The sequence below is a fragment of the Primulina tabacum genome, chromosome 2 (assembly GCF_025594145.1).
Source record: "Primulina tabacum isolate GXHZ01 chromosome 2, ASM2559414v2, whole genome shotgun sequence".
Classification (NCBI taxonomy): Eukaryota; Viridiplantae; Streptophyta; class Magnoliopsida; order Lamiales; family Gesneriaceae; genus Primulina; species Primulina tabacum.
The window spans coordinates 47,807,161-47,829,943 of NC_134551.1; the positions used below are offsets into that span (position 1 = coordinate 47,807,161).

General features: G+C 36.4%; 2 protein-coding genes across 2 annotated transcripts; one reads left to right on the plus strand and one right to left on the minus strand.

The window, feature by feature from the left end:
* The first annotated feature begins 987 nt into the window (after positions 1 to 987).
* Positions 988 to 1,846, plus strand: LOC142537974 (VQ motif-containing protein 4-like). The gene has a single exon (XM_075643425.1). It carries the CDS (start codon positions 1,056 to 1,058, stop codon positions 1,698 to 1,700), a length of 645 nt encoding a protein of 214 aa, XP_075499540.1. The 5' UTR covers positions 988 to 1,055; the 3' UTR covers positions 1,701 to 1,846.
* Positions 1,847 to 6,498: 4,652 nt separating this feature from the next.
* On the minus strand, positions 6,499 to 7,050 carry LOC142537798 (secreted RxLR effector protein 161-like). Its single transcript, XM_075643291.1, has one exon. The coding sequence runs from the start codon at positions 7,048 to 7,050 to the stop codon at positions 6,499 to 6,501; it is 552 nt and encodes a 183-aa protein (XP_075499406.1).
* Between the last annotated feature and the right edge of the window lie 15,733 nt (positions 7,051 to 22,783).

Below are 22,783 nucleotides of genomic sequence, written 5' to 3' on the forward strand. Positions count from 1 at the left end.
TTTTATTTTCAAACTCTAGAATATATATATATATAATATAATGTGGTCCCATTTGTCCAGACTCCTCCGATCACTTTCGTCCTTGGAAAAATAACACAACCAACGACACATATTTGGCTACTCTATTTTCAAGATATGTTATCCCATTTACATGTTTTGTTTGTATTAGTAGAAGTGGACAAGGGTTGATTCAACCATTTTTAAACTGTAATTTGAAACCCATTTATCTACGGAATTGTATATATTTTTTTTGGTTTTTTTTCCCTCATTTTTCAAAAATAGAAAGTTTATTTTCTTAAATGACCAAAGTCATAATCTTCATCTTAGATTTTAATAAATATTAAAATGAACGATGTAAAACTCGACTCGAGCATGGAAACTTGACTTATATTTTATTATATATACTCGATTAATGTTGTTATATTAATGCATGAGTTAAATGTTTAAACTGGACATAAAAGGAAGGGTTTTTTTTTTTCCTTCCCGATAGTTACACTTAGCGAAGTCTAATTAAATTGGCAATTTTCCAAGTCAATGCCAAATATTCAAAGTTGTTTTGACAATTTCTTCTTTCTCTCTCGACCCCACCATCTCCTGGTCTGAAATTCCCAATCACAGCCAATTCTCTGGCTCCAGTTGGACTTTTCTCCAGCCCCAGTCTCCGTCAACGCACGTGTTCATCACACCTGCCGACTTTCAAACCATTTTTGATTTTACCATGGTAACTTGTATATCACGCGCCAGAGATCGCTTCGACACTTTCTCTCTAAACCAGAGAGATATTCGTGAACTCCCTAAATACTCGGTTCGGTCGACCCTACCCCTGCGGACACTGCCTGCAGGGGTCGATCCAACGGCTCGGATTTTTTCGAGCCAATTTTTTTTTTTTTTTTACATGAAGGTGGGCCCGGATCACTCATGTGGAGTGATCCGCACCGTTCATTGCCCGTGCAGAGTGCCTGCACGGGTAGGATGAAACAAACCCTAAATACTCTCACTTCAGTTTCTCCAAAAGCAAACCCCACCTTTTTGCTCCAGGCAGACCTGACCCATCGATGGAAATTTCGATGAAAATCCAAGAAACCCAAAACCCATCTCTAATTAATTCTCATGGATTCAACAGCCCAACCAGCAATGGCTTCAACACCAGATCCGAACCCAACAATCCGTACCCGACCACCTTCGTCCAAGCCGACACCTCCTCCTTCAAACAAGTGGTTCAAATGCTGACTGGGTCGGCAGAGACGACCCGAATGGCTTCCAGACCGGACCCCGTGAGAAGCTCGATCCCACCAATCAAGACAGGGACAAGGAAAGATAAGCTCTTCGAGCGCAGAAACAGCCTCAAGAACCTGAAGATCAGCCCGTTGTGCCCGGGTATGGTCAACGGTAGACCCGGATTCTTATCCGGATACTCGGGTTCGCCTCGGAACGGAACTCCTGAAATCCTATCACCCAGTATTCTCGATTTCCCGTCGCTGGTCCTCAGCCCGATCACCCCTCTGATACCCGACCCGTTTAACAGGGGAACTGGTACCAACAGTTGTGATAGTAGCTTGAATATGGAAGCAGAGGATAAAGCAATCAAGGAAAAGGGATTTTACATGCACCCTTCGCCAGTGAATACCCCGAGGGACTCAGAGCCCAAACTTCTACCATTGTTTCCTCTAACCTCACATCCTAACGGAGTTGATTCTTGAGTGAGTTTCATTTTCTTTTTTCAATTTTTAATTTATGATTTTGGATGGATGACAGGATGAGTGAGTCAACTCGTGTGGCATTTCACCAATTTTTTTATAACATGAAATTTGGAAGGAAAAAAAATGTCATCTTTGCTTCTGCGTCGTCCTTTTTTCTCCTCAAATTCCTTTGCTCCTAATTTGTAGATTAAATTTCTATAAAAATATATATTTTCGTTTTAAGATAGTATTATGAATTATTATTCTTAATAATATTATAATAATTTGATCGACATGAGGAAACTGAGTGGGAAAAGAGGGATTGGCCAATGGGGTTATAGCTGTGAGTGAGCAAGGAATCTTGACTTTGATGTTTTGTGTGTGATCCGATAGATTATGCCATTTGATGGATCGACAGTCGGACATTACATTATACTCTTCATCTTGCTTTGACATGAATGTGAATATAGTTAAAATCTTGTTTTACATCACCTCTGTGAAATCTTTAAGAAGATGAACCTCTGAAAACACGCAAGAACAAAGACGTGTGCGTTCGAGATTTGAAAATATTAAGATTTAATAAATCAATGAAAGGGGTTTAACAATCTCGAGATTTAGTAACGTTAGAGAATGTCATTGATCTTAAGTTAAGTTGCATTTGTATCGATGAATTTCAAAATATATTTTTGTAATTTTAAAAAATTAAGATGATAAAATTCAAATTTACAATTTACATGTATACGTAATGATACATATTAATTACGAAGAATTTTAATAAATAAAAAAATGTAGTGATTTTTTTTCATTCTCTTTTTCCGGTTTCAATAAGTTAGTGAATGACATTAAATGAAGTAAACTGTTGAAATGTCTTCTAGGATACTTTGTTGGCAATGTTATTAGACAACGGCTACTTGCATTTTAATGGAGTGGGAGCCATTATTACCAAAATTTGCAACCTAAATTTACTTGTCCTACGAAATTTTTGTTAGTGGTCGTCGCACTTTTTGAAATTGCCATTATAAATCCAAACTAAGACCAAAATTTGGAGTTTAATTATCGCCAAAGAAATAAGTTAGATTGATATTTAAAACTTTCTTGAATATTGGTGCTTAAATGGTCAATTTTCGTTCAAAATTTAATGGGGTTCAATTGTATTTAGAAAGTGTTTGGTCTTTATTTACTTGCATGCTTTTTTCCCGAACACCACTCAAATTTCTTTTTGACTCGAAGAAATAAAGTGGAAAGGAAACCTAATTAATGAGGAAGAGAAGTGGAGCTCGTGATGATGAAATTAAGAAAGTATTTCATTGATGATAAATAAGTAAGAAATGGTTGAATTTAGATGTTGCAATTTGAATGAAAGTATTTTTTTTTTGGTTTTCTAATGAAATATTTTTAGTAGTGTCTAAGATGTGTTTAAAATTTTTAATTTTAGTTTATTGAATTTGATTATATTATTATGATAGTTTATTTTAGATAGTTTTAAAAAAACTCAAAAAAAAAAAAGATTAGTTAAATTGAAGATATAAAATAAAAATTATACGCATGCAATAACTTGGTGCCATAATGGAGGGATTGTTAGAATGTTTAATGCAAATATGGACAGTTTTAGGTGATTTTTATTTGGTAGAACTTTTATTTTGTGGGATAAATGGAAGTTAACTTCCATTTGTATTTTAAAATTATTTTAATAGTGATAAATAATAAAAAAAAGAAGAAGATAGTCATATAAAAAATCACTTAAAAATTTTTAAAAAAATAGTAATAATAAGATGTTGAACTAAATCGTCCAAATAAAATGTTAAATAAATAAATTCATCAAAAATACCGCAAAACCAAGTTTAAGAAAATTAAATTGAAATAAGAAATACATACTAAATGGAAAAAAAAATAGCAATGATAAAATTTGGGCCTTAAAAACGGTTCAATTTCAATGATAAAAGCCCGTTTTGTTGCAGCCCATTTTACAGCAAAGATTACATTCAGATCAAATGGGCCTTGAGGAACGCACCCACTTAGGTATTGGCTTTCATAAAACTGTTCACCTGGATAATTGATTTTTAATAGTTGGTAAAGTTATTGAAAATAGAAAGAATGTTATTCCAGGTATAAAATAAACTCATCCGATTAGAGCGAGGATAAATCTTAAATGCAATCAATTATGATGTAACAAAAAATTATATCGAGTTCGGTACGGTTAACCAAATCTTTTTAACTTCACGATGCCGGTCGGTCAGGGCTAGGGGACGGGTCTGTGCAGACGAAGTTAGGACACGAGATATGTTTTTGGCATGGCACCTAAGATTTTTAAGTCATTGCTCGAATCGTAGCGCATTTACCCTGCACATCTTCATTAAACATTTTCTAACATGCAATAACGAACTTAATTAAACATAATCAGAGTAATATCACAAGTCTACGAAACATGAAATCATCATAAATAATACGAATCATAAGTACGAAACATGAAATCATCATAAATAATATGAAAAGTAAAATGCAACACATAAGCATCTATATTCAACTGGATATGTAGTCAGTGCTTACGAAACATGAAATCATCATAAATAATATGAAAAGTAAAATGCAACACATAAGCATCTATATTCAACTGGATATGTAGTCAGTACTTACGTACATCTATATTGGTCTGAAGTAACATGAATGTCTACTTGCGAATTCTAAATATTATAAATCAACGACTTATCATGTCGTAAGCATTATCCCCGAATTATAACAAAGGCCATCAAATCATACTTTCGTCTGTCGTCAACCCTCTGGGGTTGATAGCCTCACGGCTCGATCCTCGAGTCACCGCTTACTCTGTGAGCTATACGCAACTCGTACACACTTTGGAAACGGCTAGAAATGCTCACAATATAGACTAAATTCGAGAGAAAGGCATGCACAAGATATGAAAATTCTGAATCCCGAGTGCCCAATTTAAAGACCGAGTTAGGACGTTTCGAACTCTAAGTGTCATCTTAGGTTTGACACCTCAATGTTCGGACGCTCCGATCTCTCCTTCGAAAGCTCCGAACTCCTACTTGTCTATGCTCATTTGATGTGATACTTCGAAAGTTCTGAGCATCCGTTCGAATGTTTTTATATCCGTTCGAATGTTTCAATCTAGTTAGTGTTGATTGTGGTATTCAAATATGAGAGGAGAAGTAAGAAGAAAATAAATGAATGGTTTAGTAGAGGCAAGTGTTGAACACTTTCTCCTTAAAAAGAATTTGCCCCTCACAATGTGCTAGAGGTTTGTGGCAATCTTCTCCCAAGATACAACTACAACACTTGAATAATGAGCACTCAAATATTCAAGTTCTATCACAAGGAAATGAATGAACTCTCTCTTGTTGAAGAAGGAAGAAGAAGAAGATGCAAAAAAATGTTATGTTGTGTATGTATTTTTGATTTTCAATAAATCACACATTTAATATTTTTCATGTGAAAAGACATGATCTTTCATTCATAGGGATGTCCTTTGGCCATTGTAACTGACCACAATCATCAAACAATGCCAAGGGAATGAAAAAACATCAGAAAAACTCGAAGAGACACGAAAAAATGCGAAGGGGCGCGTCCACGCGCCCGCGCCCGCGCGCTGCCGAGCGCTCTCTGCAGGAGCGCGCGAGCACGCTCGACAGCACTCGGCAGGTGCGCGCGCGGCTGCGGTCCCGGCACTGTTCATCACTGTTCACCGAACAAATTTTTTTTTCGTTTCCGTCCCTTACATGTTCCAACTACTCGTTTGAAGTTCTTTCAACATTCAACGAACTCGTTTCGAGTTTAATTCAGAACCATCGAACTTATATTCGTTCATTAAGATTCGTTCTTCGTTTCAAATTTTTCCAATGAAACATATTGATTTATTTGCTTAATTTTCATTCATTAAGCATCAAAATTCCAACAATCCCCCACATGAATGAAATTAATTCATGAATGCTCGTGATTCATAAGAGAGAGTATATACGAAAAATTATCACATCAGGAGAGGTAGCTTTTGGCTTTGAACCTGTCCTAGTGGAATACAATCGGATTTACTAGGCCACGAAGTGAACTTGATGTCTTGAACTTCTTGGCGGTTCATGTAAAACCAAACAACTGTACCCACATGATAACCTTCCTTCCATTTCCATTTTGTTTTATCGGTTGTGTCCGTTTTGGCCATGAAACACATCTTGGCTTCATACGTGTTTCATCGAGGCGGCCCGTCCTCACACGTACATAGGTGAACTCTTTGTAAAAGGGTATCCTACTTACCCTGCTTTTTAAGCTACAGAATCATTAAAAGTACAATACTTAACCTCACTACCTTTGTAGGCAACTTCACTCATCGTCTTAGGAATGAGGAGTGATTCCTCAAGTTTTCATAACTTAGTTGTCCCATTGAACCAAGATCTTGGGATCTCCAATCAACAAGGTTGGGTTGCCACTATGAAAAGGTAGGTTTTAAACTCATTCCTCTTAATAGACAGTACATTTGATCTCTATTTAATGCTTTTGTAAGCGGATCCGCTAAGTTATCCTTTGATTTGATATAATCAACAGATATAAATCCATTAGAGATCAACTGTCGCACAGTATTATGTCTTCGACGAATGTGTCGAGACTTACCATTGTACATATTGTTTTGTACCCTTGCAATTGCCGACTGAATGTCGCAATGTATCAAGATTGCTGGCACTGGACTTGTCCAATATGGAATGTCCTCTAAAAAGTTGCGAAGCCATTCAGCTTTTTTTGCAGCTTTATCTAGCGCTATGAACTCCGATTCCATAGTAGATCTAGCAATGCAAGTTTGTTTCGATGACCTCTAAGAGACTGCTCCTCCACCATTGATAAATACATAACCGCTGGTGGATTTGGAGTCATTGGTGTCAGAAATCCAATTTGCATCACAATATCCTTCAAGTACTGCCGGATACCTGGTGTAATTTAGTCCATATTCTGAGGTGTGCTTTAAATATCTAAGCATCCTTGTCAATGCCTTCCAGTGTGCATCACTAGGATTACTTGTAAACCGACTTAACTTGTTAACCGCACAAGCGATGTCAGGTCTAGTACAATTAGTGATATACATAAGGCTTCCAATAATTTTGGAGTATTCCAGTTGAGAAACTGTTTCTCCACGATTCTTCGCCAAATGGACATTCACGTCTAAAGGCGTTTTTACTGGGGTAAAGTCATAAGCGTTAAACTTCTTTAACACTGTTTCTACATAACGAGATTGAGATAAGACTATTGCTTCTGGATTTCTAAAGATTTTAAACCCTAGAATTACATCAGCAATACCCATATCTTTCACATCAAAATGTTTTGTCAACATTTTCTTTGTACCCTTAATCAACTCTTGGTTATTCCCCATTATTAGCATGTCATCCACATATAGACATACTATCACATAAAATTCTCGAGTGCCTATAATGTAAACACATTTGTCACACTCATTAATCTTAAATCCATTTGACAATACTACCTTGTCAAATTTTTCGTGCCACTGCTTGGGCGCTTGTTTAAGTCCATATAGCGACTAAATTAAACGACAGACCTTTCTTTCTTCTCCTTTAAGTATGAAGCCTTCAGGTTGCTCCATATATATTTCTTCTTCAAGTTCAACATTTAAGAATGCCGTTTTGACATCCATTTGATGTATCTCAAGGTTATGCAAAGCTGCAATAGCAATGAGCACGCGAATGGATGTTATTCTTGAAACTGGTGAATACGTGTCGAAGAAATCATGACCTTCTCTTTGTCTATAGCCTTTGGTCACAAGCCTGGCTTTGTATTTTTCAATACTTCCATCAACTCTCATTTTGTTTTTCAATATCCATTTGCATCCCAATGGCTTGGTACCTGGTGGAAGATCCACTAGTTCCCAAGTATGGTTTTGCAAAATAGAGTCCATTTCTGAGTTGATGGCTTCTTTCCAATAAGGAGCTTCAGGGCTAGCCAGAGCATCTTGTATGTTCTTTGGTTCATTCTCCAACATAAAAGTGTGGAAGTCTGGACCAAAGAACTTTGAGATTCTAGCCCTTTTGCTTCTTCTTGCCTCTTGCTCCTTTGAAGAGCCTTCCAATGGTATAGCATTTTCATTTAGAGTTGGCTCATGTGTAGGTACTTGACCTTTATGCTCCATCTCAAGTTTTCGCTTGCTATAACCATTTTCTTTCATCTCTTTACAAGGAAATATATTTTCAAAAAAGACTGCATTTCTTGACTCAATTTTCATGCCCGTATTCATTTCTGCATTTTCAGATTTGTGCACTATAAACCTATAGGCACTACTATTATGTGCATATCCGATGAATATGCAGTCGACCGTCTTTGGTCCAATTCGCTCTTGTTTAGGCTTTGGTATTTCAACCTTAGCTAGACACCCCCATACTTTGAGGTACTTGTAGGAAGGCTTATGACCTTTCCACAATTCGTAAAGAGACTTGTCATTTTTCTGGTGGGGTATCTTGTTCAGAATGTGATTAGCCGATAGTATTGCTTCCCCCCACAAGTTTTGGGGTGGTCCTGGACTTATTAACATAGCATTCATCATATCTTTTAGAGTTCGATTCTTTATTTCGGAAATACCATTCGATTGTGGTGAATAAGGAGCAGTCGCTTCATGAATTATACCCACAGATGTGCAGAATTCATCAAACGGTGCTCCGTATTCGCCCCCTCTATCGCTTCGAACCCACTTTATTTGTTTGCCTAGTTGATTCTCAACTTCGCTCTTATAACTTTTGAATGCTTCAAGAGCTTCATCTTTCGACCTAAAAAGATATACGTAACAGTACCTTGTATTGTCATCAATGAATGTCACAGTAGTATCTTTTCCCTCCTCTAGTTTGTACAAACTTTAAATCACCAAGATCGGTGTGTATTAATTCTAGAGGAGTTGTACATCTTTCAATCGAGTGGTAAGGCGCTTTGGTCATTTTTGCTTCAACACATATCTCGCATTTTTGTGTTGGATCAACGTTGTGTTTAGGCAATAATTCAAGTTTCATTAAACGTTGCAAGGTATTAAAATTTACGTGTCCTAAACGAACATGCCATAAATCAGAACACTCAAGCAAGTAAATAGAACTTTTGTCTTTATTACTTTCAACAACATTTTGGCGTATAGCCATTACATTCAACTTGAAAAGGTTCTCATCGAGATATCCTTTTCCAATAAAACGACCATTCTTTGTCAATACAACCTTATTAGACTCAAATACTAGTCTAAACCCGTGTTTGACCAACAGAGACCCCGACACGAGGTTCTTTCTTATATCCGGTACATGAAGTGCATCAACAAGGGTTACTTCCAAACCCGATGTCATCATCAGTACTACATTGCCGGTGCCCACCACCTCAGATGTAGCGGAGTTCCCCATGTATAGTTTTCTCCCGGTCAATGGAAGGTATGTGGAGAACATCCCTTTATTGGAGCATATGTGTCGAGTTGCTCCAGTATCAACCCACCACTCATTGGAGTTTTCAACCAAGTTTGCTTCCAAAATAACTGCAGACAAATCAAGTTGAGAAAAATCAAATGGTACCGACCTTTCTTGAACTACATTGGCTTGAGGGTTTCCTTTCTTTGGCTTCCTACAATCCTTGGCCATGTGATTTGGTTTTCCGGAGTTATAACAAGTGCCTTTGAATTTCTTATTATTTGGTGGTTGTTGGCCTTGTTGTGGTTGCTTCTCAAACTTCCTATTCTTCCCTTGAAAACTCGATTCAACAATGTTCACCATTGCTGCCATTTTACTTGCCTTGGCCTCGGTGCTCTTGTTGTCCTCTTCTATCCTCAATCTCACAATGAGATCCTCCAATCCCATCTTCTTTCGTTTGTGCTTCAAATAATTCTTGAAGTCCTTCCATAACGGAGGGAGTTTCTCGATCATAGCAGCAACTTGGAAAGATTCGCTTAAACTCATTCCTTCCGCATGAATCTCGTGCAAGATAAGTTGTAATTCTTGCACTTGACTCATGACTGATTTTGAATCCATCATCTTGTATTCTAGAAATCTTCCAACAATGAACTTCTTCAAACCCGCATCCTCCGCCCTGTATTTCTTATCAAGCATATCCCAAAGTTCCTTGGCGGTCTTGACTTGACAATACATATTGTACAATACATTGTCAAGTCCATTGAGGATGTAGTTCTTGCATAGAAAATCACTTTGGTTCCATGCATTCAAAGGGGCCCTCATGTTGGTATCTGTTTCGTTTTCAGCAACGGTGGGAGGATCCTCCTTCAAGAACCTTGATAAACTCAAGGTTGTGAGATAGAAGAGCATCTTTTGTTGCCATTTTTTGAAATCTGAACCAGAAAACTTTTCTGGTTTCTCTCCTTGTGCAACGGTTGCATGTGGTGTTGTAGATGATGATGCCATTGATATTCTTCTTGCAAATGATCAAAAATCCAAAATTCTTCTTAAGATTGTTGATTGTGGTATTCAAATATGAGAGGAGAAGCAAGAAGAAAATAAATGAATGGCTTTGTAGAGGCAAATGTTGAACTCTTTGTCCTTAAGAAGAATTTGCCCCTCACAATGTGCTAGAGGTTTGTGGCAATCTTCTCCCAAGATACAACTACAACACTTGAATAATGAGCACTCAAATATTCAAGTTCTATCACAAGGAAATGAATGAACTCTCTCTTGTTGAAGAAGGAAGAAGAAAAAGATGCAAAAAGATGTTATGTTGTGTATGTATTTTTTATTTTCAATAAATCAAACATTTAATGTTTTTCATTCATAGGGATGTCCCTTGGCCATTGTAACTGACCACAATCATCAAACAATGCCAAGGGAATGGAAAAATATCAGAAAAACTCGAAGAGACACGAAAAAAAGCGAAGGGGCGCGTCCAGGTGCTCGCGCCCGCGCGTTGCCGAGCGCTCTCGGCAGCGGTCGGCACTCGGCAGGCGCGCGCAGATCCGTGTGCAGCCGCAAGCCGGGCACTGTTCACAGAACAATTTTTTTTTCGTTTCCGTCACTTACATGTTCCGACTACTCGTTTGAAGTTATTTCAACATTCGAAGAACTCGTTTCGAGTTTAATTCAGAACCATCGAACTTCATATTCGTGAATTAAGATTCGTTCTTCGTTTCAAATTTTTCCAATCAAACACATTGATTTATTTGCTTAATTTTCATTCATTAAGCATCAAAATTCCAACAGTTAGTAGTTCCGATCTGCTCTTCGGTGGTTTCGAACTAACTAAATAAATTTTTTGATTTGCTTAAGTAATGACATCTTAATCATGATTAAGTAATATTTTATTCAAAATAAAACATGGGTCACTACGCATACGAAACCTAAGAGTGATTAATAATTAATGATGAGTGATAGCAATATGTGAGCGAATCAAGTTGTGGAGCTTATTTGGATATTTAAAGAGACGGGGTTTTCGCGCTCGAGTTGGGAATATTTTTGTGTTGGGGCTCCTGTGATTTTGTCCAAGTTACAAAAAATTGTGTTTTTTGCCGCCCTTATGTTTTCCACCACAAATTTACCCCATGAATTGTTCGAACTCTCAATCTTTAAAGTCTCCTAGTTCCATAAATTATGACGCTAATATTAATTTCGTCATGTACAGGGACATGTATACGATTAGTTATAAGGTCGAGTGCTCCGTAAAAATCTAATGACATATTCAACACAACATAAACAACTCATTACTCATCCTTGTCATGTCAACTGTCATGGACATAACTTTATGAACAATTCATTTATCACAACTAGCATAAACATATTATTACATGGCATAAATTAGGTTCAACAATTAAAATCATTTGTAAGAGTGACCGAGCATTACAAAAATAAATGTTTATCTTATGATATAAGGACTCTAGTTAGGAAAGTTACTTCAAATATGTGATTTGTAACCAGATTTGTGATGATCCGTATGGAACTTCTGTAAATTCGGACATATCCTGGAATTTAGATTCTTTCCTAATTATATGATATTAGTATGTGTATTTTCGTGACCACGAAAATTTTGGGGTTTATTTTTTAGTATAGTTAGATCTGGTTAATGAGATCCTACCTATATGGGCACTACCCTCACTTCATTTTAACGGGTAAGATCTTGCTACACATACAATTAAAAAAAAAAATGGGTCCTATATATGCATGGGCAAATCTTGGTCATCCATCCTATCATGGGGGCAATGCGCACATGAGTAGGATGAAATAAACCGTTAGATCTATCTTTGATCAACTCGGGCAGGGCCAAAGGGAATTACACCGACAATAATAGTATATATTTGAATTAATTTTTTTAACAAGTCTTAGTTAAGTATCTTTGGATTCGAAAATATAATATTTTAGATTATTGTATCATTTAATAATTGAATAATTCTTAGATTTATTATAAGTTGGAGAATATTAATGATTACGTAAAAAATAAAAAGGAAAAATATGATACAGTTTTGTTAAAAAAATTATTACATCCAGTATATGAAACGTTTGCTACTCGTTTTCTTAAAACGTATTAGAATTTTTTTTAAACATTACATATCATCGGCCGAACTTTACATATTTGTATAAAATATTTTTGACATCATTTTAAAAATTAACATCCAACTAACATTTAAAAATCCAAATGAAAATATTTTAAAGCATAGAATCGTCAAACGTTTTACTAACCTAAAAACATTATTTGAAAAGTATAGCCCAAACTATAACCTCTCAAAACCACTCGCAAACATAAATAAAAAATCGTAAAAATATCTTTAACATAACTTAAAATCATAAATCATAACTTTATAAAATAACATTTTGACATAATAAATCGTAAACATTTTAAATCCATGTCATAAAAATTCATAAACATTTAAAATAATCATATTAGCATATAAACAGCAATCAGAAAACTGCCATGACGTTTACTAATTTCTAGGTGTAAAATGACCGTTTTGACTTTTTCTTAATTTCATTGACTCTAACATGACTCAAATAATTATTTAAGCCTACAAGAATTTTCTCATGTTTTTATTTAGCTTAAATCGAGGATTTTTAAATTAATCTTTAAATGTGACGTATTAATGCATTTTAATCTCGAATTAAATCAAAACTTAATATAAAATTTTCAAATTAAAAACTTAGATTTTTAATAATTATTTAAGCTTAAATATAATTTTTCATAATTTTATAAATTTTAAAAATAGGCGTTTCAATTAATTCGTTAATTAGCGTTTCGTGCGGCGATTAAATCCCAGAAAATTCCAAAACTCGTTATTTTGATCCCAAACTTTAAACATAACATTTTTAGTATTTATTCTACCCTTCCAAGTCATGATCCACCCCCGTGGACCCATGGATTCATTTTTAGCCTTTTAATTTTCGAAATAGACACCTTATCGAACACACCGAGCCATCTCCCAATTTACTCGAGCCACGCCCGAGTCACCTTGAGCCATAACCTAGGCAACCCATCTATGGACCCTCCTGACCAAGCCCAGCCCGTAAAACCATACATGTCCCGCACAAACACTTGCTGGAACTCGACCCATGTTTCTGCATGTGTGTGTGTGTGTGTGTGTGTGTGCTTCCTTGCATGTCTAGGGCTCCTAACCCAACTAGGAGTCTCCCAGCCGAGCCACCACCGAGCCCACCTGGCCCTAAACATCCCTGGACCACGCCTAGACCCTACCCAAGCCTAGCCCAACCCCTGACCGCGAGCAGTGAACCCCCTGAACAAGACAGCAGCCTCCTCGCCTATCTTGCTGCCACAACTCACGTTTCCCACGTTTTTGCTGCCAGGGCCCCAACCACCGAGCCCAACCTTGAACCATTCCCTCAAGCACCCTCCTAGGACCCTAAGGACCTAACCTAGCCAAGTCCAAAGCCCCCAGGCCGAGCCCCTTGTTCCATGCACCAGCTACCCACCTGCGCAACTTCCCTTGCAACTCACGGGTTGGAGCTAGGACTCCTTCCCTGCCCTGGTATTCGAGTCCTATCATGGCTAGGACTCTTTCCCTGACTCATACATGATCCTAGCCTAGGCCTGGCCTCAGCCGAACCCAAGCCAAGCAACCAATCCCTCAAAATCGTGCCCCTCAAACACCCTGTCGCCCTATGGTTTCCAGCTTTGTTCCACTCATGTTGCAGCATTTTGTGTGTGTTGTTAGGACTCTAAAACTTGTGTGAATCGTGCCCCTTAACATCCTAAGACATGGCAGCCCCTTTGACAACATAATAATCATGTTATTGGATGAAAAATCACGAGTTCAAAACGTGGGTATGCATAGTTGCGAAAATATTATGATGTGTGGCTTGTTTTTCATGCAAAACGATTTTAAATAATTACTATGGTGTGAATGATGAGAAAAAAGAGAATATGGCGTGTCTTTGCGTATTTAACGCACGAAAAAAAACCGTTGACGATCTCGAAGAACGGGGCAAGACCTTTGGCTTGAATTCCTCCTTGAGCTTTCACGATTTTTCTTCTTCAAATTGTGGTGTTGTGTGCCGTGTATTTGGATGATATTGGGGTGCCAAATTCTGAAAAGTGGCGTGTAAGTGTGATGGTGTGGGGAGGGTTTACATAATATATAGTTTAATTATCTCCTTAATTGAGCTTAGGCCCAATAAGCACCTAAATTAGACTCATTAGTCTTAATTAAGATTTAATTAAAATATTAAAATAGTTTTAGTGAAAATAAGTTTGTGAATTTATTAGCCGGGTTGTCAAAACGTTCGTATTTTTTGTTGAAAAACCAACACCGATAAAATTTACGTCCCGGCGTATAAAATTTTCTCAAAACCCCTTATTTTCAAAAATAAGAAAAAACATCAATCATATTTTAAATAATTAAAAACAACTATTTAAAAATCATTTTCTAATTTTCAGCCCTCGGTCTCCGTTCCTCGATCGCAACTCGAATAATCTTTAAAAATACATTTTAATGCAACCATGTAGAAAAATATATTTTAAACATGTCAATATGCACAACATAATTAATTAATGCAATTTAAAACATTTAATTAAAATATACAAGGAATTTAATAATTGCATGCATGTGGTTCACGTGAACTCTTAAATTTTCGGAGCGTTAGTATAAATTCGTGTTCAAGCTTTAAAAAACATGAACGGGTGAGAGGATAAATCAGCCGCGGAAAGTTTCAAACTACCCGTAGCTGACATATTTGATATGGTGGAAGTAAGAATATAATGGATTTTGAAATGAAATAAGAATGAAAATGAGATTAAATATCTATAATATTCCAATAATTGGTATGAGAAAAAATGAAAAATGGATGAAATATAATTATTTTTAATAATCAAATCATATTATAATTATAATATTTAAATAATATATATATATATATATAAAAGCCGGAGAATAGAAATGAATATACCAAATTAACAAGGTGGAATCTCTATTTTCTCATAACGTAGGAATGCTTATCCTTGTTAGAATGAATATTCTTATTGCAAGATTATATCAAGCAAAATAATGAAATTTCATTCTAATTTAATTTCATCCTACCATGAGAATAAACATTTCTCTTTTCAAAAGCTATACGTGATGATATCCTGGTGAATCGGATGAGCTGAGTCGAGAAAATTCACTGAATTTGATAAAAATTATTGTTTAGAGAAAATGAGCAAAGAATATGGTTTCAACTGTAACCTGCAAATAAGGGAAAGAACTCGTGAATGGGTGTCGGAGGGTGTCCGTTGTGGCTACTCCGATGCTTAAATCAGCTGGTTGAAGGTGAAGTGTAATGGCAATACATGTGAAGATACATGTAAATGCCAAGAGCTTAGACACAAGAATGTCTCCATCCCTTTAAATGAAACACATGTATGCTATTTATAGGAAAGAATGTGATAGATACCTTTGAAAGGAATATTTTATTCCTTTATTATTTTGATAAATTGATATCATCACTTTAATATTTTGCCTTTCTAGATTATGAAATCTTGATTGATTTATTTCTAAATGATAAGATCTTGGTTGATTTATATCTAGATATTATAGGATTTGTTTTTAATATTATTTTTATCTCTAATATATTTTATCTTTGTTTGAAAGTGTTTTATATCTAATGAAAATCTTGTTTCCATATTTTGTAGGACTCTTCTATGGAATAGCTTTTAGGTCAAACCATTGATATAAATATGTATAGCCTCACAGCCGTACAAGGGTGGTTGTGGAGAGAGAAAAAAAAGGCTTTAAAGAGATAGAGGTTTTGGAGAGAGAGAAAGTGTGGCAGAGAGGGGCTTTTCATAACGTTGGACATAGAAATTTTCATTGAGAAGAAAAATCACAAGAAGTCCAACATTTATTGTGCTCTGCAATTTTTGTGTGATCGTGTGATCACTTTGTTGTGGAGAGGAGCTGCTGGAGTTTTTGGGAGTGCACGTGTAGGTCGGCTAAGGAGTTCTTGCATAGAAGAAATATACGAGAGCCGAGCCCATTTTGATGAGGCGTTTTTGTGTGATCGGTTGATCACTTTACAGCGTATAAGAGCTGCTGGATTTTTCTGAACACACAGAGAGTTCAGATATTGAAGATTTTCGTGTTGAAGATTTTGTGTGATTGATTCACATATACCGTGTTGCTGATTAGTGTTGACAACACTCAAGAACAACACTAACGCAGAGTGTTGATCGAAGAGTGGTTGTGTTTGTTTTAAGCAATACGTTTTTTTTTATTTTATGCATCTAGTTTTTATGTGGTTTGTTTTGATGCATTTTTAATTCCTTGGAGTGTCAAGGAATTTGGTTTTGTTTTCTCAATAGTATTGTTTTGGTGTAAACGATTTACATAATTTTTCTAGTGAATTTTTTGTCATTAGGCATCGCACAAATATTCGTACTTGTGCATAATTTAAAACTGATGTTTATTTATTAAAATTATATTTGTGTGTTAATACTAAATTTTCGCTGCATGTTGTGTGCTCGTGTTGACAACACCAGAGCACAACACTAACTTCTGATACACACATTATAATATTTTAATTTCCTGTATGTTTATGAGCAACAATTCCTTACAAGTGGTATCAGAGCCAACGCTTGATACACTAAGTGATTGATTCTGGTTTATTGTTGTTTTTTGTTTGCAGGAAATTTTACAGAATCCCAATGGACGTACTGTCTACAAACACTGCTGTTTTGAAGGAAAAATGCTGGCTGCAAGTCAACCCGCACGGTGTCGCAACACCGGGCCGCAACACCACTTCAAAATCCTTGTGTTTCAATGCTAAATCTCACAATGACTCAGGTAATCATGAATTCCAGGATACTGATTCTGATGAACTCACCTTTGAAAGTGTGCAGGCTATGTATGAAGAGCTATACGAAGATTGGATCAAAAGAAATAAAATAAATTTTATGCTCTCAAAGGAAAATACTGAGTGAAAGAGTAGCATGTCTCGACTGGAAGTCTTGTTGAGTAAGAAGGACCTCGAACTGTGCAAAGTCAAGGATGATCTTGAGAAGGCCACAAAGACTATTGCTAAATTCAGCTCAAGTTCATTAAAACTTGACTCAATGCTAACTATGGGAAAGGACAACAGAACTGGTCTTGGATATGTTGAAAACACATATGAACATGGTGAAACTTCCAACTCTAAATCAAAATCAACCGTGTTTGTAAAGGCAAGTGAAGACTGCTCTGTCCCCTTAATAGTGAAACCTCCCATGAAGACTCTGTCACTCTCAAAGCAAGCCTCGGAACGATTGCTGAAACAAAACAGAGCTTCCTCTTCTCATTTGAAAGTTGACCCGCCAGTGAAGATGCCACAAACCAAGAAGCCAGTGTCAACTTCTAAATCAAAGCAAAGAAAGCGACATTTTATTTGCCACTAGTTTCATAAGCCAGGTCACATCAAACCTTTCTGTTTTAAACTGAGAAATGACTATATGAACTAGCATGCAAATCTGGTGTTGCCCACTGTGTTGCCCAACACCAGGCGCAACACAACAGTCAAGAAACCTCCTGTGAAGAAAGTTTGGGTACCAAAAGCTGTTATTCATTGCAATATCATTTATACTTATTTAAAAACTAACATTGCATGTGCATGGTACTTTGACAGTGGGTGCTCACACCACATGACCGGATCTAAAGAACACCTCACGGATTATGTTGAAGTAAAAAGTGGGCGCGTAACCTATGGTAGTGGTGCCAAAGGAAGAATTGTAGGCAAAAGAACCCTGAATGTTGACGGGCTTCCTGAACTTCATAATGCTCTACACGTTGAAGGACTTAACTCAAATTTAATAAGCATAAATCAACTTTGTGATGATGATTTACATGTTAAGTTCAATAAAAATAATTGTGAAGTTTTTAATGATGCCAATGTTTGTGTAATGTCAGGTACTTGTTCAGCTGACAATTGTTATCAATTGGGAGAAGGTGATGGTTGCCGAAGTGCCAAGATAAATGATTTGTACCTATGGCATCAAAAACTGGGACACGTGAGTATCAATACCTTGAAGAATCTGCGTAAGTTTGATGCTGTGAGAGGTATGCCCAATTTAAATTTAAGTGCCGTGTATGCCTGTGGTTCATGTCAGAAAAGTAAACAAACCCGTGTTGCGCACCCGGTGTTGCAACACTTTGGAACAACATGGTGCCTTGAACTCTTGCATTTGGATCTAATGGGTCCGATGGAAGTTGAAAGTTTGGGTGGTAAGAAATATTCGTTTGTTTGTGTTGATGATTTTTCACATTTTACTTGGGTAAGTTTTCTTATAGAAAAATCTGATACATTTGATTCTTTTAAGAAGTTGCATGCTAGGATAACAAATCTGTATGATATGAGAGTGGTTAAAATAAGAACCGATCATGGTGAGGAGTTCGAAAATTCTCATTTTATTTCTTTGTGCTATAAGAATGGTATTACTCATGATATTCATCTCCGAAGACCCCTCAAAAAATCGGCATAGCTGAAAGAAAAAATCGAACCTTTCGAGAAATGGCTCGGGTCATGCTTAGTTCTAAGAATGTGTCAAAATGTTTTTGGGCCGAAACTTTAAATACAACATGTCACATTTCCAACCGTGTTTATTTAAGAAGTGGTTCTACAATGACCTCATATGAGATTATCACGGGAAGAAAACCAAACCTTAAATATTTTTATATTTTTGGATGTGTATGTTATGTGTTGAATGATAGAGATCATCTAGCTAAATTTGATTTCAAAAGTGATAAATGTCTTTTTCTTGGATATTCTACTAATGGTCGTGCTTATCGTGTATTTAATCTGAGAACTAGGACTACAATGGAATCAATTAATGTTGTGTTTGATGATCTTGCAGATCTGACAGTTAAAACACCGGAGGATGATGTAGAAGAATTGCTGGATATAAGTGAGGCACTGACCAGAAACAGTGTTGAGTCTGGTGTTGAGACCAGTGAAGCAACACCAAGCACAACATCGCTTCTGAACCGAACATAAACTGTGGATAATGATAACGATGATGATGATGATGATGATGTGGTAATCAATGGTGGAAAAGAAATTCCCAGCAAAATTCAGAAGAATCATCCATCATCACAAATCATTGGTGAACTACATGAAGGTGTGCAAACTAGAAAAAAAGATAACGTTGACTACCGAAAGATGATTGGACTAATCTGCATGAACTCTACGTTTTCCCAGGTAAGTCACTCGTGTTTCGTGTCTCAAATTGAAACCAAGAATATTAATGATGCACTAAAAGATGAATTCTGGGTCAATGCAAGCGCAATGATGTATGGATTTAGTGCCTAGACCTTTAAATACCAATGTTATTGGAACAAAATGGATTTTCAAGAATAAAACAGATGAATCTGGTAACATTGTTTGGAACAAAGCTCGGTTGGTAGCTCAAGGGTATACACAGGTTGAGGGGGAGGATTTTGATGAAACCTTCGCTCCTGTAGTCCCGAATTGAGTCAGTCCGACTGATGCTTGGCATAACATGTCATATGCACATCAAATTGTATCAAATGGATGTAAAAAGTGCTTTCTTGAATGAAATTCTGAATGAGGAGACCTATGTTAGTCAACCTAAAGGATTTAAAGATCCCCATCACTTGGACCATGTCTACAAATTGAAGAAGGCTTTGTATGGACTGAAACAGGCTCCACGGGTATGGTATGGTAGGTTGGCTGAATACTTGATAAACCTGGGCTTCAAACGAGGTGAGGTTGACAAAACCATTTTCATTCAAAAACTGAAATCTGATATTTTGATCTGTCAAGTATACGTAGATGATATTATGTTTGGTTCTTCATCTGAAATACTTGTGAATAACTTTGTGGATTGCATGTCATCACATTTCGAAATGAGCATGGTAGGAGAACTAAATTTCTTTCTTGGATTACAAGTTAAGTAATTTCATGATGGTATATTGTGACAACTCAAGTGTTATAGACATTTCTTAGAATCATATTAAACACTCTCGAACAAAACACATAGACATAAGACGTCACTTTATTCGAGATTTGGTTGAAAAATGCATAATTCGACTGGAATTTGTTAGGACTGAGAATCAACTGGCTGATATATTCACGAAACCTTTGGACTTTGAGAGATTTTCCAATCTTCGGAAGTCTCTCAGCATGTGCGTACAATAATCACACACACATGTTGTCATTGGTGTTGCCAACACCGGTGACAACACCATTTTTGCATGTCTATTTTTAGGATGTAATGCATACTGCATAATCATAACCATCCTATTTATTTGTGTAATGTTTGAACAGTGAAGGCAATTTCTGAAAGGTACTCTCTGAGTGTTCATACTTCCAATCAAATGTTGAGGAATAAATTATGCTCAATCCAAGGCATCAAGTAGTTGAGGATATTCATGAAAATCGTGATCTTGTCTAATGTGAAAAAGTGACTTGAAAAATGTGAGCATAAGGAGAAAAACAGAAAAGAGGTAAATAAAAATATTGTTTAGAAGAAAATGGAAAAAGCTACCTAGAGGAGTCCATTGAAGACCGTTTTTCTAGTGTGGGAGCTACCACTTCTAAGTAAAAATAGTAATGGAAAAAGCTACCTAGGGGAGTCCATTGAAGACCGTTCTTCTAGTGTGGGGGCTACCATTTCTGAATCAAAATAAAATTTTATGGGAGTTTGAATAAAACTCAGTGGTGTTGCCAGGAGGTGTTGCCAACACCAAGTTCTGACACAGCACAGTTTATACACTGCCTGACATTTTGATAATTCATCATATTGGAGGCATATTTAGGACATACATATTGATTTTTGTTTCGTGAATTCATCATGTGCAGTGACATATCAGTGTTGACCTATGACAGTTGATAAAAACCTTGATTACCTAGATTTTGAATTTATGTGTATACTTGTGTCGGTGAATTATAATCGACGTAGGTTTTACTGGATATTCTTTTGAAATCGTCGTAACACGAGTTTGAATCAATTTTACTGTTTGATTTTGGTAATTACACTTGCTTGTTCTCATTTACCATTGCAATTTTTTTACTCTCGTGATTTTTCTTGTGCGTCTTTGTGTATAACTCCTAATATACCTTTATAACTTTCTCTCACGTTCTACAGGTGGCTGAAGATACTGCTGATACTGAGTCCGATGCTGTCAACACCGTGGACAACATTGACTCTTTTTGATTATGATGTTCTTCAAAGATCAAGGACTATTTGATATGTTTGTCAAGTTCACCCCGACTGTCATCAACGAATTATACAATACCCCTGCGGATGAAGAAAATGAAATCACAGAAGACATCAATGCTTTCACTGCTGAACTCCTTTCTTCTTCTTGATCTTTGGGATACTTGAGTTATAGGGGTTTCTCAAAGAAGATGATGAGACCTTTTTGATGTGAGCAAAACCCTCAAGATCGCTTCGCCTTATTTCAAGGGTAACAAGAAACTGGACCTACCTTGGTCAATTACTGGTGTTGCAAATGGTGTTGGCAACATAGCATCCTCGTCCACTTCCACTCCCGATGTATTTGTCATGCTCTATGTTTCTCACTTACAGGACAAAATTGGCTTTGATCTACAGCAGATTCAAAAGGCCAAAGGATTCATTGCTTCCTACGTGGCTGAGTATAGTCTGCTTTTGGAAGTTGGCTTACATTCTGGCCAAAAAAAGGGAGTAGCAGGACCAAAAATGCAAAAGAATGATGCTGAAATATCTGGAGTTGCTGATATTGAATGAATACTTATACTCTGTCTTTAATGTTGTTTTTGGGTTGCTTTGCGTGATTAATGAATTTCTCATTCGTATGTCTTCTTATGTTTTCGGGTGTTCTAATGATGGTGTTGACAACACTATCAACAACACCAGTGCTCTAACATGTTTAATTCAGGGAGAGATGAACTTTAACTCAGGGGGAGATACATTCTAACGCAGGGGGAGCTTAACTGACTATGATGCTTACCAAGATTATCATTTTTGGATGTTTTGTCCAGAAATGCAAAAAGGAGGAGATTGAAAGGAATATTTTATTCCTTTATTATTTTGATAAATTGATATCATCAATTTAATATTTTGCCTGTCTAGATTATGAAATCTTGATTGATTTATTTCTAAATGATAAGATCTTGGTTGATTTATATCTAGATATTATAGGATTTGTTTTTAATATTATTTTTATCTCCAATATATTTTATCTTTGTTTGAAAGTGTTTTATATCTAATGAAAATCTTGTTTCCATATTTTGTAGGACTCTTCTATGGAATAGCTTTTAGGTCAAACCATTGATATAAATATGTATAGCCTCACAGTCGTACAAGGGTGGTTGTGGAGAGAGAATAAAAAGGCTTTAGAGAGAGAGAGGTTTTGGAGAGAGAAAGTGTGGCAGTGAGGGGCTTTTCATAACGTTGGACATAGAGCTTTTCATTGAGAAGAAAAATCACAAGAAGTCCAACATTTATTGTGCTCTAAATTTTTGTGTGATCGTGTGATCACTTTGTTGTGGAGAGGAGCTGCTGGAGTTTTTGGGAGTGCGCGTGTAGGTCGGCTAAGGAGTTCTTGCATAGAAGAAATATACGAGGGCCGAGCCTATTTTGATGAGACGTTTTTGTGTGATCGGTTGATCACTTTACAGCGTATGAGAGCTGCTGGATTTTTCTGAACACACAGAGAGTTCAGATATTGAAGATTTTCGTGT

Bases quoted from the DNA above. Each gene is read 5' to 3' on its own strand.
- LOC142537974 (XM_075643425.1), top strand. From the start codon at position 1,056: ATGGAAATTTCGATGAAAATCCAAGAAACCCAAAACCCATCTCTAATT.
- LOC142537798 (XM_075643291.1), bottom strand. From the start codon at position 7,050: ATGGGGAATAACCAAGAGTTGATTAAGGGTACAAAGAAAATGTTGACA.